The sequence below is a fragment of the Ascaphus truei genome, chromosome 1 (assembly GCF_040206685.1).
Source record: "Ascaphus truei isolate aAscTru1 chromosome 1, aAscTru1.hap1, whole genome shotgun sequence".
Taxonomy (NCBI): domain Eukaryota; kingdom Metazoa; phylum Chordata; class Amphibia; order Anura; family Ascaphidae; genus Ascaphus; species Ascaphus truei.
In genome coordinates, this window is record NC_134483.1 from 384,858,937 (window position 1) to 384,873,789 (window position 14,853).

The following is a 14,853-nucleotide window of genomic DNA, read 5'->3' on the forward strand; positions in this document are numbered from 1 at the left end:
TCAATGACAGGACTCTCTTACAGTATTAGTGTACAAATGTAAGTGAATCTTTATTTACAAAACAAAAGCAGTCACCGACTCTAACCTTTTTGATTCATTTTATTTTTTTTATTAAAGGCCCATAATACAGACTGCAATATATTTTCACACGCAGGATTTTGTTATTAATATTTGTTCCGTATATAACTGGCTGTATCCAGCATGGTACAGAGTATGTTGCTGGCACACGGGTCCCTGCCCCGCAGAGCTTACACTAATATCATGTTTGTGTCTGAGGCACATGGAGATAAAGTGACTTGTTGTCCAATGTGGCAAGGAGCTCAGCTGGCATTGGGATTACAACTTGGCTCCCTCCTCTTGTTCAAAGTCAGTGTCATACATTGTTTTCAGAGTTGGAGGCTTTTACTCACTGAGATACTTATTTGTTACAATACTTTAAAAAAAAAAAAGCTATAATAAAGTATCCAGTCACAAAGACAAGGAATTAATACAACTCTTAATTCATGTTTTCCTCAGACAACTCTGTGGTAAAGAATAGACGGAGTGGGAATACTATATGCCTTTAAGTGATCGTGAAGAAACTGTAGACCCCTATCAGACAGTTTAAACTTGCGCGTTTACTCGGAGACATAGTTATTTTGTATAATATGGCATTTATCTCGGGTACCAACAGCAAAGCTTGGCAGCAACCATTTCGGTTTTATATTATTGATGACACGGTCTGGATGGCAACAAGACAAAGGCATTACTTTATTAACGAAGGTTTACAAGTACATGGTAAAAAAAAAAATGTGCTGTACAAAGTTAACAGGCACCCCACGGCCTGCTTGCTCATCTGTACATTTGTGGAAGGTTTCTTTATTGTAAACGTTAACACATTGAATAGTGTGAATGTAACACAGAAGTCATAGATCAAACACTGAGCGTCTTGTTATATTGGTATTTATTTTGCAGGCATGTCCATTACAGTGTACATGAGGCGGGGGTAATAATAGCCGTGTACTGGAGCAATAACACGCTCTGCCTCCTCCCGCGTTTTGTTTCTACGCTGTATCCGTTGTACTTTTTCAAATCGTGCGGCTCCCATGGCTTCTGGCCAACCATGGCCCCGTTCGGCCAAGCTGCCCAATCAACGCGGTCCCCGCGAATTTTTAAACCACCACGGGCGGCCAATCAGGAACGGGAGCCCACCCCTTCTCCCTTTAACCGGTTCGAACTAGAGAAGTCAACGACCGTTTCCACTCCTCCTCCCCCACTGTACAAGCTGAGGGCGGTCAGGGCGTACAAACTTGATAGGCGCGTGCTCCCCGCCCACCCTCTGACGTAGCAATGGGGGATACAGCCAATCGTCAGCGAGAGGCATGCGCTTCCCGGTTCGAACAGCCAATGAGGATGAAGTGGGCGGATCTTGTCCGGCTGCCTATCAAGTTGCTGTGAGCAGTACAACTGTGGAAAACAAGAGGCTGTATTGCGTCCGAGAGGAACCATTTCACTGCGGGATCACGGAAGGAGCGGTCATCAGCGGCAACTTTTGTTTTTTCCCCCCCGCACTGAACTCAGGTTAGTTGGCGCGCTTTCCTACCTTACCCGAGGGAATACGTGCCCGTGTCTCCTACACCTTACTCTGCATAATTCTAGGGCTTGCAGCCATTAATAAGTGCGCGGCTGGGTTCTGCGGTATGTCGTAACTTTTGTGTGTGTAAGTTTTGGGACGGGAGCACGATGCGACGCGGTTTTCTATGTCTACTCTCCATCCCGTCTCCCCCGAGCACGAAGTTTTTACCCTTGTATTTTTTTTTTCTCGCGGCCTCGGTCACCCCTCCCCCAGAACAGCGCGCTTTTATTTGTATATTTCATGTGACGGTTGGGCTCACTGAGCGGTGGGGACGTGCTAGAAATCTTGTCACCTGAAACATTCCCTCCCCCCATCCCTGGGTTTTATTTTTTTGCGGCTACCGGTGAATGTTTTACGCGCCTATTGCGCAGACCACGCGACTTCCGCGCCCTGGGTTGTGCTGAAAGGGGGGAATGAAATAAATGGCGTCCCCGCAACAGCCGCTGGGAACGATGAGGCAGCAGCACGCGGTTCTGGCACTGAAAGTGTTTGTGGGGGAGGGGGCGGGTCACGTGTTGGGTGTCTCGCGCTGCGTGCCCGGCCTCGTCGTCACGGCGTCCCTCGTGCATGTGGCCACGCGCCAGGAGGACGGCGGCGGGCGGTCCCGGGCATGTCGCGGCCTGGATCAGCGGCGCGCGGTTTTTTATTTTTTAATTTTGTTTGTTCTGGGAGGACGGTGCCCGGCTCTGTGCCCGTCATGTTATTTTGGGCGGGAAGCCAGAGGAAGTGGGCGGGGGTTGGGACGTTAGTTAGCCGGGGGGAGGGGACTTTTCTGTGCCTGCCTCCCTCACACTTCCTGGGTCTTCTCTCCTCTGTCCGGCAGGTTAAACTTTCCAGCAACTATGGGTAAGGGAGATCCCAACAAGCCCAAGGGGAAGATGTCCTCTTACGCTTACTTCGTGCAGACCTGCAGGGAGGAGCACAAGAAGAAGCACCCGGACGCCTCTGTCAATTTCGCAGAGTTCTCCAAGAAGTGCTCAGAGAGGTGGAAGGTGAGAAACGCTAATATATGCCACACTTAACTAGCTTCAAGATTTGGGGAGGGGGTGCGTTTGTTGTGCTGTGAATAGTATCGAGCCATGTACAAGCCATACATTAATTGCATTCTCCATATTTTTAAAGGGTGGAAGTATAATTTGGTCCTGATACTCAGTCATGTATTTGCACTTTAAGACTATGAAGATGTGCTGATGTGTAGCATGTGTACTTGGTATTCTTATTGTAGGCCCCACGCATGGCAAAAAGCACTTGTGATTTTATTATTATGAGTCCATGGGTCACCATTTCAACACTTATTTTCTAGACAATGTCTGCCAAGGAGAAATCAAAGTTTGAAGATCTTGCAAAAGGCGACAAGACACGATATGAACGGGAAATGAAAACCTACATACCACCAAAAGGAGAGAAGAAGGGAAAGAAAAAGAAGGACCCAAATGCACCAAAAAGACCACCGTGAGTATACGATGTCTTAAACAGCCGTGGCATAGTTCTCTCATGTCTCATTATTCCTGTTTTCTTTTAGTAAAATGACCATTTGTATCTAGCAGTTTAAATTATGTATCTTGTATACATTTATTATCTTCACTTTGGGGCTTATGCACCTTGATGTGTGTTTTTTTTTTTTTTTTGTTTTTTTTTTATACGTAAGGCATCCTTTTTAATCTTGCATTTATTCGGGCAGTAAAGTATGGCCTGGTGAGCTTTCTGAAACTGTACATTAACTGGCTGCACGCTTCTCTCTTTATTATAGATCTGCCTTCTTTCTGTTCTGTTCTGAAAATCGTCCCCAAATAAAAACTGAGACCCCTGGTCTGTCCATTGGTGATACCGCTAAGAAGTTGGGAGAGTTGTGGTCTGAGCAGACACCTAAAGATAAGCAACCATTTGAGCAAAAAGCAGGAAAACTAAAGGAGAAGTATGAGAAGGTACACACTTGCATTCAAATATTACAGCTTTAATCACTTTTGCATTTTATTTTAAAATAATCTTGTTTGTGAGAAGATCCGATAGTAATCTGTGTATTCATAGTTATGGCATGATTATCAGTACAGCCATGTAAATTGAGCGTTGGTGCAAATGGTATTGATTAAATGTTTTACCAGGAAGTAATACATTGAGTTACCTCTCGTTTTCAAGTATGTACTGGGCATAGAGATGGCACTAGCAAAGTGTTGGAAGCCTTTAAAAATGGATGTTTTGACTAAACATGTCTTCATTTTTTACTTTGTATCAGGATGTTGCTGCATATCGGGCCAAAGGCAAGGCTGATGTTGGAAAGAAGGTTCAGGGTAGGGCAACAGGCTCAAAAAAGAGGGCTGAACCAGAAGAAGACGAGGATGATGAGGAGGAGGAAGACGAAGATGAAGACGACGATGATGAAGATGACGAATAAATGCCTTGCACTGCTGTATAAAAGAATTGTGCTAAAGCCCCTTGTTTTGCTAAGAATGTGAACTCGAGTGCAGCTCATTTTGTTAGCTTGGTTATAAAAACTGTACAGAATTGTGTATAGGTATGTGATTCGTTAGGGAGAACCTATATTTTTTAATATAAGGAGTAGTTGAAGGGCTGTTTTTGGTAAAGTAAGCTTCTGATGTGGGATGTTTCTGCATATTTAATGGATTCTAAGGGTAGCCCAATGTTTTAGCAAAGTGAGACCTAGTATACTTTAGTTCTTTAAACCTGGTGCATTGTACTTTTTTGTTTTCTAACTTTTTTTTTTTTAATGCAATTTTGTAATAAAATTTATATATCACTTTTTTGAGTTGTCCTTTACTGGGAACACTGGCTGAAGGTTTTGGCATCTACATAATTAAATGCATAGATTTATATGTAATTACTGCATGTTATGCCGGGTCAATTATCTGACAAGTGTATAATTGGCAAGGATCCACGTCTAACCTAGATATCTGTTACAGACGGAATCATACTTTGCAAAGCCCTGTGGAAACAGTTGTATTCCGAATGCAGCTTAAAATATAACAGGATAAGTTGTTTAATGTAATTGAAGCAAGTATATTGCAGCATCTTAAAATGACTTAATCGGTGCTGGGGAAGGCTTGTCTGTATTAATTTATGATGCTAGGCTATTTGTCAGTGGGCAGTACAATGTAACAGGAAGTTTGCATTAAGTACTTGTAGCGACAAGTTGCTGAATGAACAAGGCTGTTTTGAACACAAATAAAACTGATTTACTTAAATGCATTGCTAGTGAAAACATGGTGTATTGGAGTTAAAAAATGACTACTTTTCAAAGTTGGAGATTTATTTATTTTTAATAGGATTTTGTATGACCTTAAAGGAGAGATTAATAATTGTTTTTCTCTTAATTAGGCACAGGCAATTCGCTGAAAGTAACTTATTTCTATTGGAAAATTAATAAGCATTGCTGCTTTTTGGGACCACAAACCAAGGTGCTTGGCTATTTCGGTCTGCCAATGGCTCCATCATTATTTTAAAAGTATAATGATGGTTGTCTGTTAAAATGGATATGAAGCAAAAGGTGATTATGCTAATTTGCATGTTATTTCCCACAATCCCTGGCTATAGTGGTCTCATTGTATGCACAAAGATAATGGTGGTAAGCAAGGTTGCAGACCTGTATGAGACGTAAATGAGCTCACTATATAGTTGACAGAGTACTCGATGCTTTAAAAAAAACGGGAATTATACAGTAAGTGCAGCAAAATCGGACAATGGGTAAGGAAGTGTGCCCTGAAGATTGTTTAATCTGGTATGTTGGGAGATTTAGAGACAGCAGGTGAGGGAATTAATTCAGTGTTTGGCCACAATGGTTGATAGGAATGACTGGGTGTGGAATAGTAGCCATTAGTCCAGGCTAATGGGATGCTTCCTTTAAGAGGTTAGTTTTAAGGGTTGACTATTAAATTAGATGGGTATAAGCCTGCATCCAGGATCAGGGGATATGTCCCCAGCTGAGAAGAGTATTTGTGAGAGGGTTGAGAAGGGTGTGTATAGTGGTGCAGTGTATGGGCACACACACACAGGTCGAGGGAAGGAGAGATGAAGAGTTGTGGATAGGAGAGAATAGAAACATTTACAAAGGTTCCCAGGTATTAGAGGATGTTAAACAGCCGTTTAGAAAGTTAGTCTAGATAAGGGATTGGCAACCGGCGGCTCTTTCCGTCCGCAGGTTGCTGCTCAGCTGCTGACTCACTTTGCTGTGGTGGGAGAGGGGGTGCTGATCAGGCTCTTTTTGCCGGCCAGCATCTTCCAAGCTGTTGGCATGCCTCCTGCACTGCACTGTCCCACGCTGGGCCTCCTGAGGCCATCGCGCACCCGAACCACCCGCTGCCCCTTCCGGCGCACGCTGATGCCACAGGCCAGGTGTGGAACAGTGCATCGGGCCGCACGGGTAAAATCATCATCATCATCTCCTCCAGCACCTCTTCATCATCCTCATATCTCCCCCAGAACCCCTCACTATCAACCTTTGCGATACTCCCCATCTATCTCATACCCCCATCTCTCCCCCTCACCCACACACATAATACTCCCTCTCCACAGCAAATGCACAATACCCCCCTGCACACCACACACATCCCACCCCCCTGCACCTCACATCATTCTCCCCCCCTGCACCTCACATCATTCTCCCCTCCTGCACCTCACATCATTCCCCCCCCCTGCACCTCACATCATTCTCCCCCCCCTGCACCTCACATCATTCTCCCCCCCCTGCACCTCACATCATTCTCCCCCCTGCACCTCACATCACTCCCCCCCTGCACCTCACATCATTCTCCCCCCCTGCACCTCACATCATTCTCCCCCCCCTGCACCTCACATCACTCTCCCCCCTGCACCTCACATCATTCTCCCCCCCTGCACCTCACTTCATTCTCCCCCCCTGCACCTCACTTCATTCTCCCCCCTGCACCTCACATCATTCTCCCCCCCTGCACCTCACATCATTCTCCCCCCCTGCACCTCACATCATTCTCCCCCCCTGCACCTCACATCACTCTCCCCCCCTCCCCCCTGCACCTCACATCACTCTCCCCCCCTGCACCTCACATCACTCCCCCCCTGCACCTCACATCACTCTCCCCCCTGCACCTCACATCACTCTCCCCCCCTGCACCTCACATCACTCTCCCCCCCTGCACCTCACACCACTCTCCCCCTGCACCTCACATCACTCTCCCCCCCTGCACCTCACATCACTCTCCCCCCTGCACCTCACATCATTCTCCCCCCTTGCACCTCACATCATTCTCCCCCCTGCACCTCACATCATTCTCCCCCCCTGCACCTCACATCACTCTCCCCCTGCACCTCACATCACTCTCCCCCCCTGCACCTCACATCACTCTCCCCCCTGCACTTCACATCACTCTCCCCCCCTGCACCTCACACCACTCTCCCCCTTGCACCTCAAATGCCTCTCCCCCTTGCACCTCACATCACTCTCCCCCTTGAACCTCAAATCACCCCCCCCTTGAACCTCAAATCACCCCCCCTTGTACCTTAATTCACCCCCCATGCACCTCACATCACCACCCTTGCACCTCAAATCACCCCCCATGCACCTCAAATCACCCCCCCCCTGCACCTCACATCACCCTCTCCCCCCCTGCACCTCACATCACCCATTAACCCCTTCTCCCCTGCACTTCACATCACCCACAGGGCCGCCAACAGAAATCATGGGGCCCGGGACAAATGAAAGGAGCAGGCCCCCCCCCCCCCAAACCCATAGCGCACCCCCCCCCCCCTGAACCCATAGCGAACCCCACCCCTGAACCCATAGCGCACCTACCACGAAAAAAATATATTTTAGCATGCAACTTTTACTTAACTGTTTTCTTATTGTGATACAGAAAAAAACATTACAATGCAACCTGTTTAAAGTTATGTGACTGCCTGCTGGGATGGGTGAGTTTGAATGACAGTTGGGTGAATGATGGTGGGTGGGTGGGAGACGGTGACTTGGGAGACAGTGATGGTGGGTGGGAGACAGTGACTGGGCGGGAGAAAGTGACTGGGTGGGTGACAGTGACTTACCTTGACCATGTGGGTGCAGCTTGCCGCCGGACGCTTTCCCCTCCTGCCCCCGATATCCCTGCGGCAGCTGCTCGGGACAGGAGGTGGGCTTGGGGGGCACGGGAGGTGAGCTCGGGGGGAAGCGGGAAGCTAGCCGCGGTGGGAAGCAGGCCGCAGCAGGAGCTGGCTGTTACTTCCCCCTCCGTCCCATGTTGGGGGGAGGGAGGGGGAGCGGCCGCAGAGAAGCTGGCTGTTACTTCCCCCTCCGTCCCACGTTGGGAGGGGGGAGCGGGCCCTGCGCATGCACGCGGGGAATCGCCGCCATTTTTTTTACATTTAATTAACTGGCGCCCGGCCGGAGTCATCGCGGACCGCACAGAGAGGGGCCGTATGTTGTGCAGGCCTGGCTTATACCTATTAGTCTGTGTACAGTATATGTATGCATGTGTTGCGGCTATTGGAATATTTTGGATAACAATTTTTTTTTATAAAATTGCTCTTTTTCCTTAAAAGGTTGCAGACCCCTGGTCTAGTTGTATTAAAAAAAATTGTTAGAGCATTTACAAAGCCAAGTTCTCACAGTTGTTAACAAAGTGCAGTTCCTCTCCACCAGCAATTGAACTCCAATTTTAACTCCACAGACACTTCATTTGTGACACTTAAAGCAGCAATGCAAGTCTGTGATGTTTTGTTTTATTTGTGTGTGTATATATATATATATATATATATATATATACATACAGTGTTCGACAAACCTATACATTTGCTCGCCCCTGGCGAGTGGATTTAACATCGTGGCGAGCTCCTATTGGCCCAGGCACCACACGTTTGATACTAGGTGGCGAGTAGATTTTTTGGTGATTTGTCGACCACTGTATATATATATATATATATATATATATACATACAGTGTTCGACAAACCTATACATTTGCTCGCCCCGGGCGAGTGGATTTAACATCGTGGCGAGCTCCTATTGGCCCAGGCACCACACGTTTGATACTAGGTGGCGAGTAGATTTTTTTGTTGGGCGAGTAGATTTTTTGGTGATTTGTCGACCACTGTATGTATATATATATATATATATATATATATATATATAACACACAAGCCCAGCAAGCTCAAAACACAAGCCCAGCAAGCTCAAACGCCCACACCCACCTAATCTTGACTATTTGTAATGTCACATAGAGTGCCACTGGGTTGTGGCAAGCGAATATAGCAAACGACGGGGTGCCCAGTGCTACATCCAAATGACAGAACATACATGGTAATAATTGCAAGAAATAATGCTTCAGTACTAATAATAATAAAATATGTTTTTTTTAGTTAGATATTTTGGCCAAAGCATCACAAGCCTGCACACCAAACGTCAAGGTAAACCATAATAAGTGCAAGTCCTACACTACACTGCATCTGTTCCCTATACCTTTGTATGAGGGGGAAGAACCATAATGGATTCCTTACCTGCAGCAAAATGAGATCCACCATTAAAAAGGGGGAGGTGACGTATTAGTGATTAGTATTGGCATTATTATTAGTACTGAAGCATTATTACTTGCAATTATTACCATGTATGTTCTGTCGTTTGGATGTAGCACTGGGCACCCCCTGTCGTTTGCTATATTCACTTGCCACAGCCCTCTGGCACTCTATGTGACATTACATATAGTCAAGATTAGGTGGGTGTGTGCGTTTGAACTTGCTGGGCTTGTGTGTTAATTAATTTCTGACTGGAATCAGTTGTATGGAGGTTGTGGCACCTCCCCCAGAGCTGTAGTCCAGAAATAGAGATAGTCCAGTATTGGGTAATAACATTTTTATTTGAACTAACAATATATATTATAAGACAAGGTCAGCAATTCGGATTTACAAAGATTCCATGAGTTTAACACGTAAAATCTTAAGGAAAATTAGGTAGAAAAGGAATAGCAGAATGAGTAGTGAATTGCCTTGTCTGGTATTAGGTATTACCTACTACTGAAGTAGTATGTTTAAATACTTAGTTGTTTTTTTTTAAGAAAATTAGTCAATCTGCTACATTGAACCTTAATGAACACAATCCCAGCAAGCTATAACCCCAGAAACCACCACATCATATATAAATATATTTGTGTCAAAAGGAGTGTTACTGAGCGTGGCCAAATGTATACAAGAAAAGACAAAAATACCCAGTGCTACATTCGATGTGACAAAATACTTCAATGTTAGTATTCTCATTAGTAAGGGTCATTTCGTTAAACCCTCTGGCCAAAGAGTTATACTTCACAGCATGACCAGTATGCAGGTCCTAACACTACCTGTGAAAATTCGCATTTACCTCTGCAGTGGAGGGAGAATGGTCTTAGTGGACCTGTCCTGCACAGGTACATGGAAAGACCTGCTACTTAAAATGTGGGGTGGGGTGAGCTTAAGCCCTGAGAAGAGGAACCACTAACCTCCAACCAACTGATATCAAATGAAAATTAATGAACACAATCCCAGCAATCTCGAATCCCAGAACCCACCACATCATATAGATATTTGTGTCAAAAGCAGTGTTACTGAGCGTGGCCAAATATACATTTAATCTATTTGACTTGCCACTATCCTTTAGTTTGCTTTCTCCTAGGTTGAACTGCCCATTAATTATCGCACACGAATTGACTTGAATAACGCCAAAATAGATGTGATAACCCGTATCAGCACTTAAATGTGTATTGACCCAAAGAAGGAGGCTGGGTATTTGTGTGAGATGCTGGTCTAGTCAGAGTTGCCTTGGGAATATCCCTTAAAAGGTGAGGGACAGCTGAGGACAGTCTGAGTCAATTTAAAAACAGGACTTGCACAGAAACGTATAAATTGATATTAGTGTGAGGAGTTGTAAATACATCATTTACAGTGCCAAGTAGTGCTAAGCTTTCCTCCTGCCTCCGTGTGAATTATGGTGAAGTTGCCCTGCCTTTTATCTAGTGAATTTAGATACATTTTTGGAACTTTGGAGGGGGGACCTACAACATAATGTGTAATTCTACTGTTTGTCTTCCTTCATTGTAAACTCTGTGAGCACTGTAATAATCCCATCATGGTGTACCATTTAAGCATCATGTTGAAATATAAAAAGGCCCAGACTTAGGCCCTCACTCAAGCTGTGAAGGTGCTGAAGACGATTTTAGTCCCATTCTTTTAAATTGAGCTAAATTCTTTTCCACAGGGAAGTAACTTCAGTGCATACGGAATGAAACTTGTAGTAACAGTTTGTAGTGTATAAGCCCATGAGAGTGGGAACAAGTCCCCATTGTTTTTTTTAACCTGATAAATGTATGTTCTGTAGGTTACGGATTTCTTATGTACAGCACCCCCACCAAAAAAAAGTCCATGCAAGCCTGTATAAGCCCATGTGCTGATGCTAGAAGTCTAAATATCTAGACGTGTGAAGTAAATAAACAATAATTTGCTATCATACTTGGCATATACTGTATCTAAAAATCAATAGATTTATACATTATCAGGAATGTACAGTGTACAGACTACACAGACGTGATATGATACATGGGGGATTAGTAATGGGGGGCAAGTAAGTGTGGGTAACTGGTTGGGTAAGTAATTGGGAGGGAGGGAGAGGATGGTGAGAGGAGAGGGACAAGGGAGATAAATAAATCAATAATACAGCATAATTGGGGACGCTATTAGACAAAGTCTATTATATTTATTTTTAAGTGATGTAATTTGTTTTGTAAATCATTTTTTATTGTGTCCCAAGTTTTACTTTTGGAAATCTGATCACCCTACCAACAAATCAATCATGAAGATGAAGGAGCTTTTGGAACAAGTTAGGAATAAAGTGTCAAAGGTGCTGATTATCCCACTCAGCAAAGTGAAGTCCATTAAGAAATGGAAGATACATCATAACACCCAGACACTACCCAGACCAGGTTGCCCTCCCAAACTGGCCAGCCGGGCAAGCAGGATACTTGTTCGGGATGTCACTCTGAAGTCAACAATGACCTTCCAAGATCTGCAAAGTTCTATGTCTGAGATAGGAGTACTGAATTAAAGCACTGAATACTTATGCAACGAGTACATTTGATTTAGTACCTTTGCTTTGCTGACATTTTACCTTTTCCTCAAAACAGTGTTTAGTTTAACTTCTACAGCTTTGTAGCTTTGTATAAAAAAAAGTTAGTTTGAAATATTGCATACATTTATAAGTAATTCAACATGTGATATTAGTAGGGGGTGAATACTTCTGCAAACCACTGTATATAATGATTGTACTTGTTAAATACAAACAAAGTTACAAGTGTAAGATACTTTCAAGCAGCAGGGATGTTATTCTAAAATGCAATACTTGAGACCAACAATAATGCATACCAAAATAATGATGTACAGTACAGCAACAGTACAAAAAGGAATCATAAATGTAACAGTAGAGCACAGGAATCAGGTAAACAAAAGTGTCTCAAACAATGTATAAAGCATGTCCACATGAGGACAATAGAAAGGAGTCCAAGCTGTGATAAAGCAAGACTTTCTTAAATATGAAAAACGTATCTAAATATTAGAGGCAATAATCCATGGTGGCTCTAGATGTTAGTGATGTAACGAGAGAATTAAAAGAAGACAACTATGGAAGAAAGATAAAATTAATTATGTCATGTATCAGTCTCCATGTGGCAAAACGGATGCAAAACTACTACACTTTTATCAAAGAAGAAAATTCTATTGGTTTTCTTGAGAATGTAACAGTAAAGCTCCAGATGTTAAATTTGAGCACCTGCAAATCTAGATGACAGTGGAAGAGGGAAACAGATAGTCAAAACTTTAACAGATCACCTTCACCAGATGGTTTTCACTTAGACTTGTAAATTAACATCAACACACAATTGCTGAGCTGCCAATTGTTATATGTAAGTTTCCATGAAACAGGATGTTCACCATATGACTGGAAGTAAACCCAGACATGCCAACTCTCACTGATTTTCTCATGATGTGACGTCAGTTTCACTGATTTTTCTTTAGCATCAGAGGTCTCAGACTCCAGTGGAGTCTCACAGATAAAAAAAAAAACAGCATGTTGCTATTACCATTGTCATGTCCCAAACCCCAACGTTTCACCAATCTTGGGAGGCTGATGTCTATGTAGCCATGTTTAAAAATGGTATACAGTTCTCTCTCATGCTGGCAGTAAGCCTGGTAAATATACAGGATTGCCAGCATCAATCATGGAGGTTTGCCCTCACACCCTGGTGAGGTGTCATATGTAGTCAAGGGGAGTGGCAACATGCTCTGAGTCCACTGTTAGTGACATCAGAGATGTGGCTTTTCCCTATATAAGACAAAGCACTGCCCAAAGTTAGGGTGTCAATCTATGCAGGAACTGAGTGTTCAAGTTCTAGTTTAAGAGTGGTTCTATAGTAAGCAGCAGTAAGGCTGGCAGGCCTAGACAGCGTGGCTACACTTATTCACAAGAACCCCATGTGTGAGTGTGAAGTTACTCCACAGAGGAAGGCACCACAGAGGAGTTCCTCATCAGAACCATCTCCTTGCGGACGCAGAGATCCTGATGAGGTGGACGCGCTGCACTGTATGTAGGTAGGACTCACGCACACTACCTCAGCTGCCTGTCTGGACTGACATTCCCCATACCAACATCATGCGGGAGACTCGGGAGTCCTGTAGCCAACAGGTGCACCACCAGACACGACCATGTAATGGGGACCGGTTAGACCACAGGGACCAATCTGAGATTGGGTGGGTCAGGAGGGTCCAGAAAATCCGTTACATCTATGTAAACCAATGCAACCACAATCTTTCAAATAAAGTCTCAAGGCTCCAAAGGTGTTGAAGAAACCACAATACCGTTAGTAATATTAGTATGGCTAATGTAAAGCTATGTATGTTTTTATTCATATAGTAAACATTGATGATCCAGGGCACAAAGCGGATTTTCAAAAAAGATTTAATGTATCAAAAATAGCACCAAATACGACGTTTCGTCCTTCTCAGAGGACTTTTTCAAGTGACTGGCACTGCCATTCACTTTAGAAAGTCCTCTGAGAAGGACGAAACGTCGTATTTGGTGCTATTTTTGATAAATTAAATTTTTTTTGAAAATCCGCTTTGTGCCCTGGATCATCAATTTTGGAGGCAAGAAATGAATGAACCCGCTCTACCTAATATGACCAGGTGCTCATAGATACAGACCGGTGCAATAAGGGCAAATGACTGAACTGTAGAAAGGAGAAAAGACTGAATGAAGTATAGACGCTAGCATTCAGATAAGTCCCTCTGTAATGCACTCGATATCTGTGAAGAGAGTACCCTATTAAGTAGCTATGTTGCAGTATAAAGCAAATAGTCTGGTCCTATGTGTGTGAGTGTATGAATGGTTTAAAATCCATTTATTGATATATATTAAAATGAAATGGAACCAGACTGAAAATGGGGAGTATTAGAGGTTAAATAAGAATATATAGCACGTAGCGCTGGGTCCCCGTTAGGGGTCTGGAGTTAGCACTAAGTACAATGCTAATGAATCAGCACAGCAAGTATATGTGCAAGATAATTGGTTCGTGTGGGGCCAATGAATCAGCACGACGGGTTACAAACTAGAAGCACAATTACGAATAACCTATAGTATCATGGCCAACGGCTGCTTCTGATAAATCACAACGTCCACTAAAATGCCTATGGATAATTACACTCAAAGCAATGTGTGATGGTGTATATGCGGAACATACATAGTGTGTCATATAATTACTCTCTACAAAAATCAGATAATTCCAATGTAGGAGTATAAACACACATAAGCACACTTCCAAATGTCCACCTTGAAGGGTTAATAACTCCTTACATGTATGTGTGTGAACATCCGATGATACTGCTGTAACCCTTTACACAAACTAACCCTGGGCGCTTGTAACTACACACAGGGACGGGAGAGAGATATGGAGGTCCCTGCACACCAATATATGCTAGCCCTGCGGGGATATCACTAGTGTAAGTGAGATGGACGGATCGCTAACTCCCAGGTAGCTGTCCCTTGAAAACATACCCCTATGCCACACAGGGGGGATAGCGATGGGAAGAGGAAAGAAAAGAGGACCCTCAAACACTTATCTGCACTTTCCCCATAGAAGCGAGATCCGTTATGCCACGTGTGCTGAGTGAGTGCAGCTCGCGATGCTCCGTTGGCATCCCGCTCAGGCCTGTGTCTGTCTGCAGGCATCCATAGCGCAAGTCGCAGTACGA

The 14,853-nt window shown here is 44.1% G+C and overlaps 1 protein-coding gene across 1 annotated transcript; it reads left to right on the top strand.

Moving 5' to 3' along the window:
• The first annotated feature begins 1,403 nt into the window (after nucleotides 1-1,403).
• Nucleotides 1,404-4,370, top strand: HMGB2 (high mobility group box 2). The gene is made up of 5 exons (XM_075611381.1): nucleotides 1,404-1,560; nucleotides 2,439-2,607; nucleotides 2,919-3,067; nucleotides 3,366-3,540; nucleotides 3,849-4,370. Exons 2-5 carry the CDS (start codon nucleotides 2,458-2,460, stop codon nucleotides 4,005-4,007), a joined length of 633 nt encoding a protein of 210 aa, XP_075467496.1. The 5' UTR covers nucleotides 1,404-1,560; nucleotides 2,439-2,457; the 3' UTR covers nucleotides 4,008-4,370.
• The last annotated feature ends 10,483 nt before the right edge of the window (nucleotides 4,371-14,853 follow it).

What these genes read in the sequence shown, in the direction of transcription:
- HMGB2 (XM_075611381.1), top strand. Translation starts at nt 2,458, where the DNA reads ATGGGTAAGGGAGATCCCAACAAGCCCAAGGGGAAGATGTCCTCTTAC. An exon ending in AATGCACCAAAAAGACCACC is followed by an intron (nt 3,068 to 3,365) that starts GTGAGTATACGA and finishes TCTTTATTATAG; the next exon opens with ATCTGCCTTCTTTCTGTTCT. An exon ending in TAAAGGAGAAGTATGAGAAG is followed by an intron (nt 3,541 to 3,848) that starts GTACACACTTGC and finishes ACTTTGTATCAG; the next exon opens with GATGTTGCTGCATATCGGGC.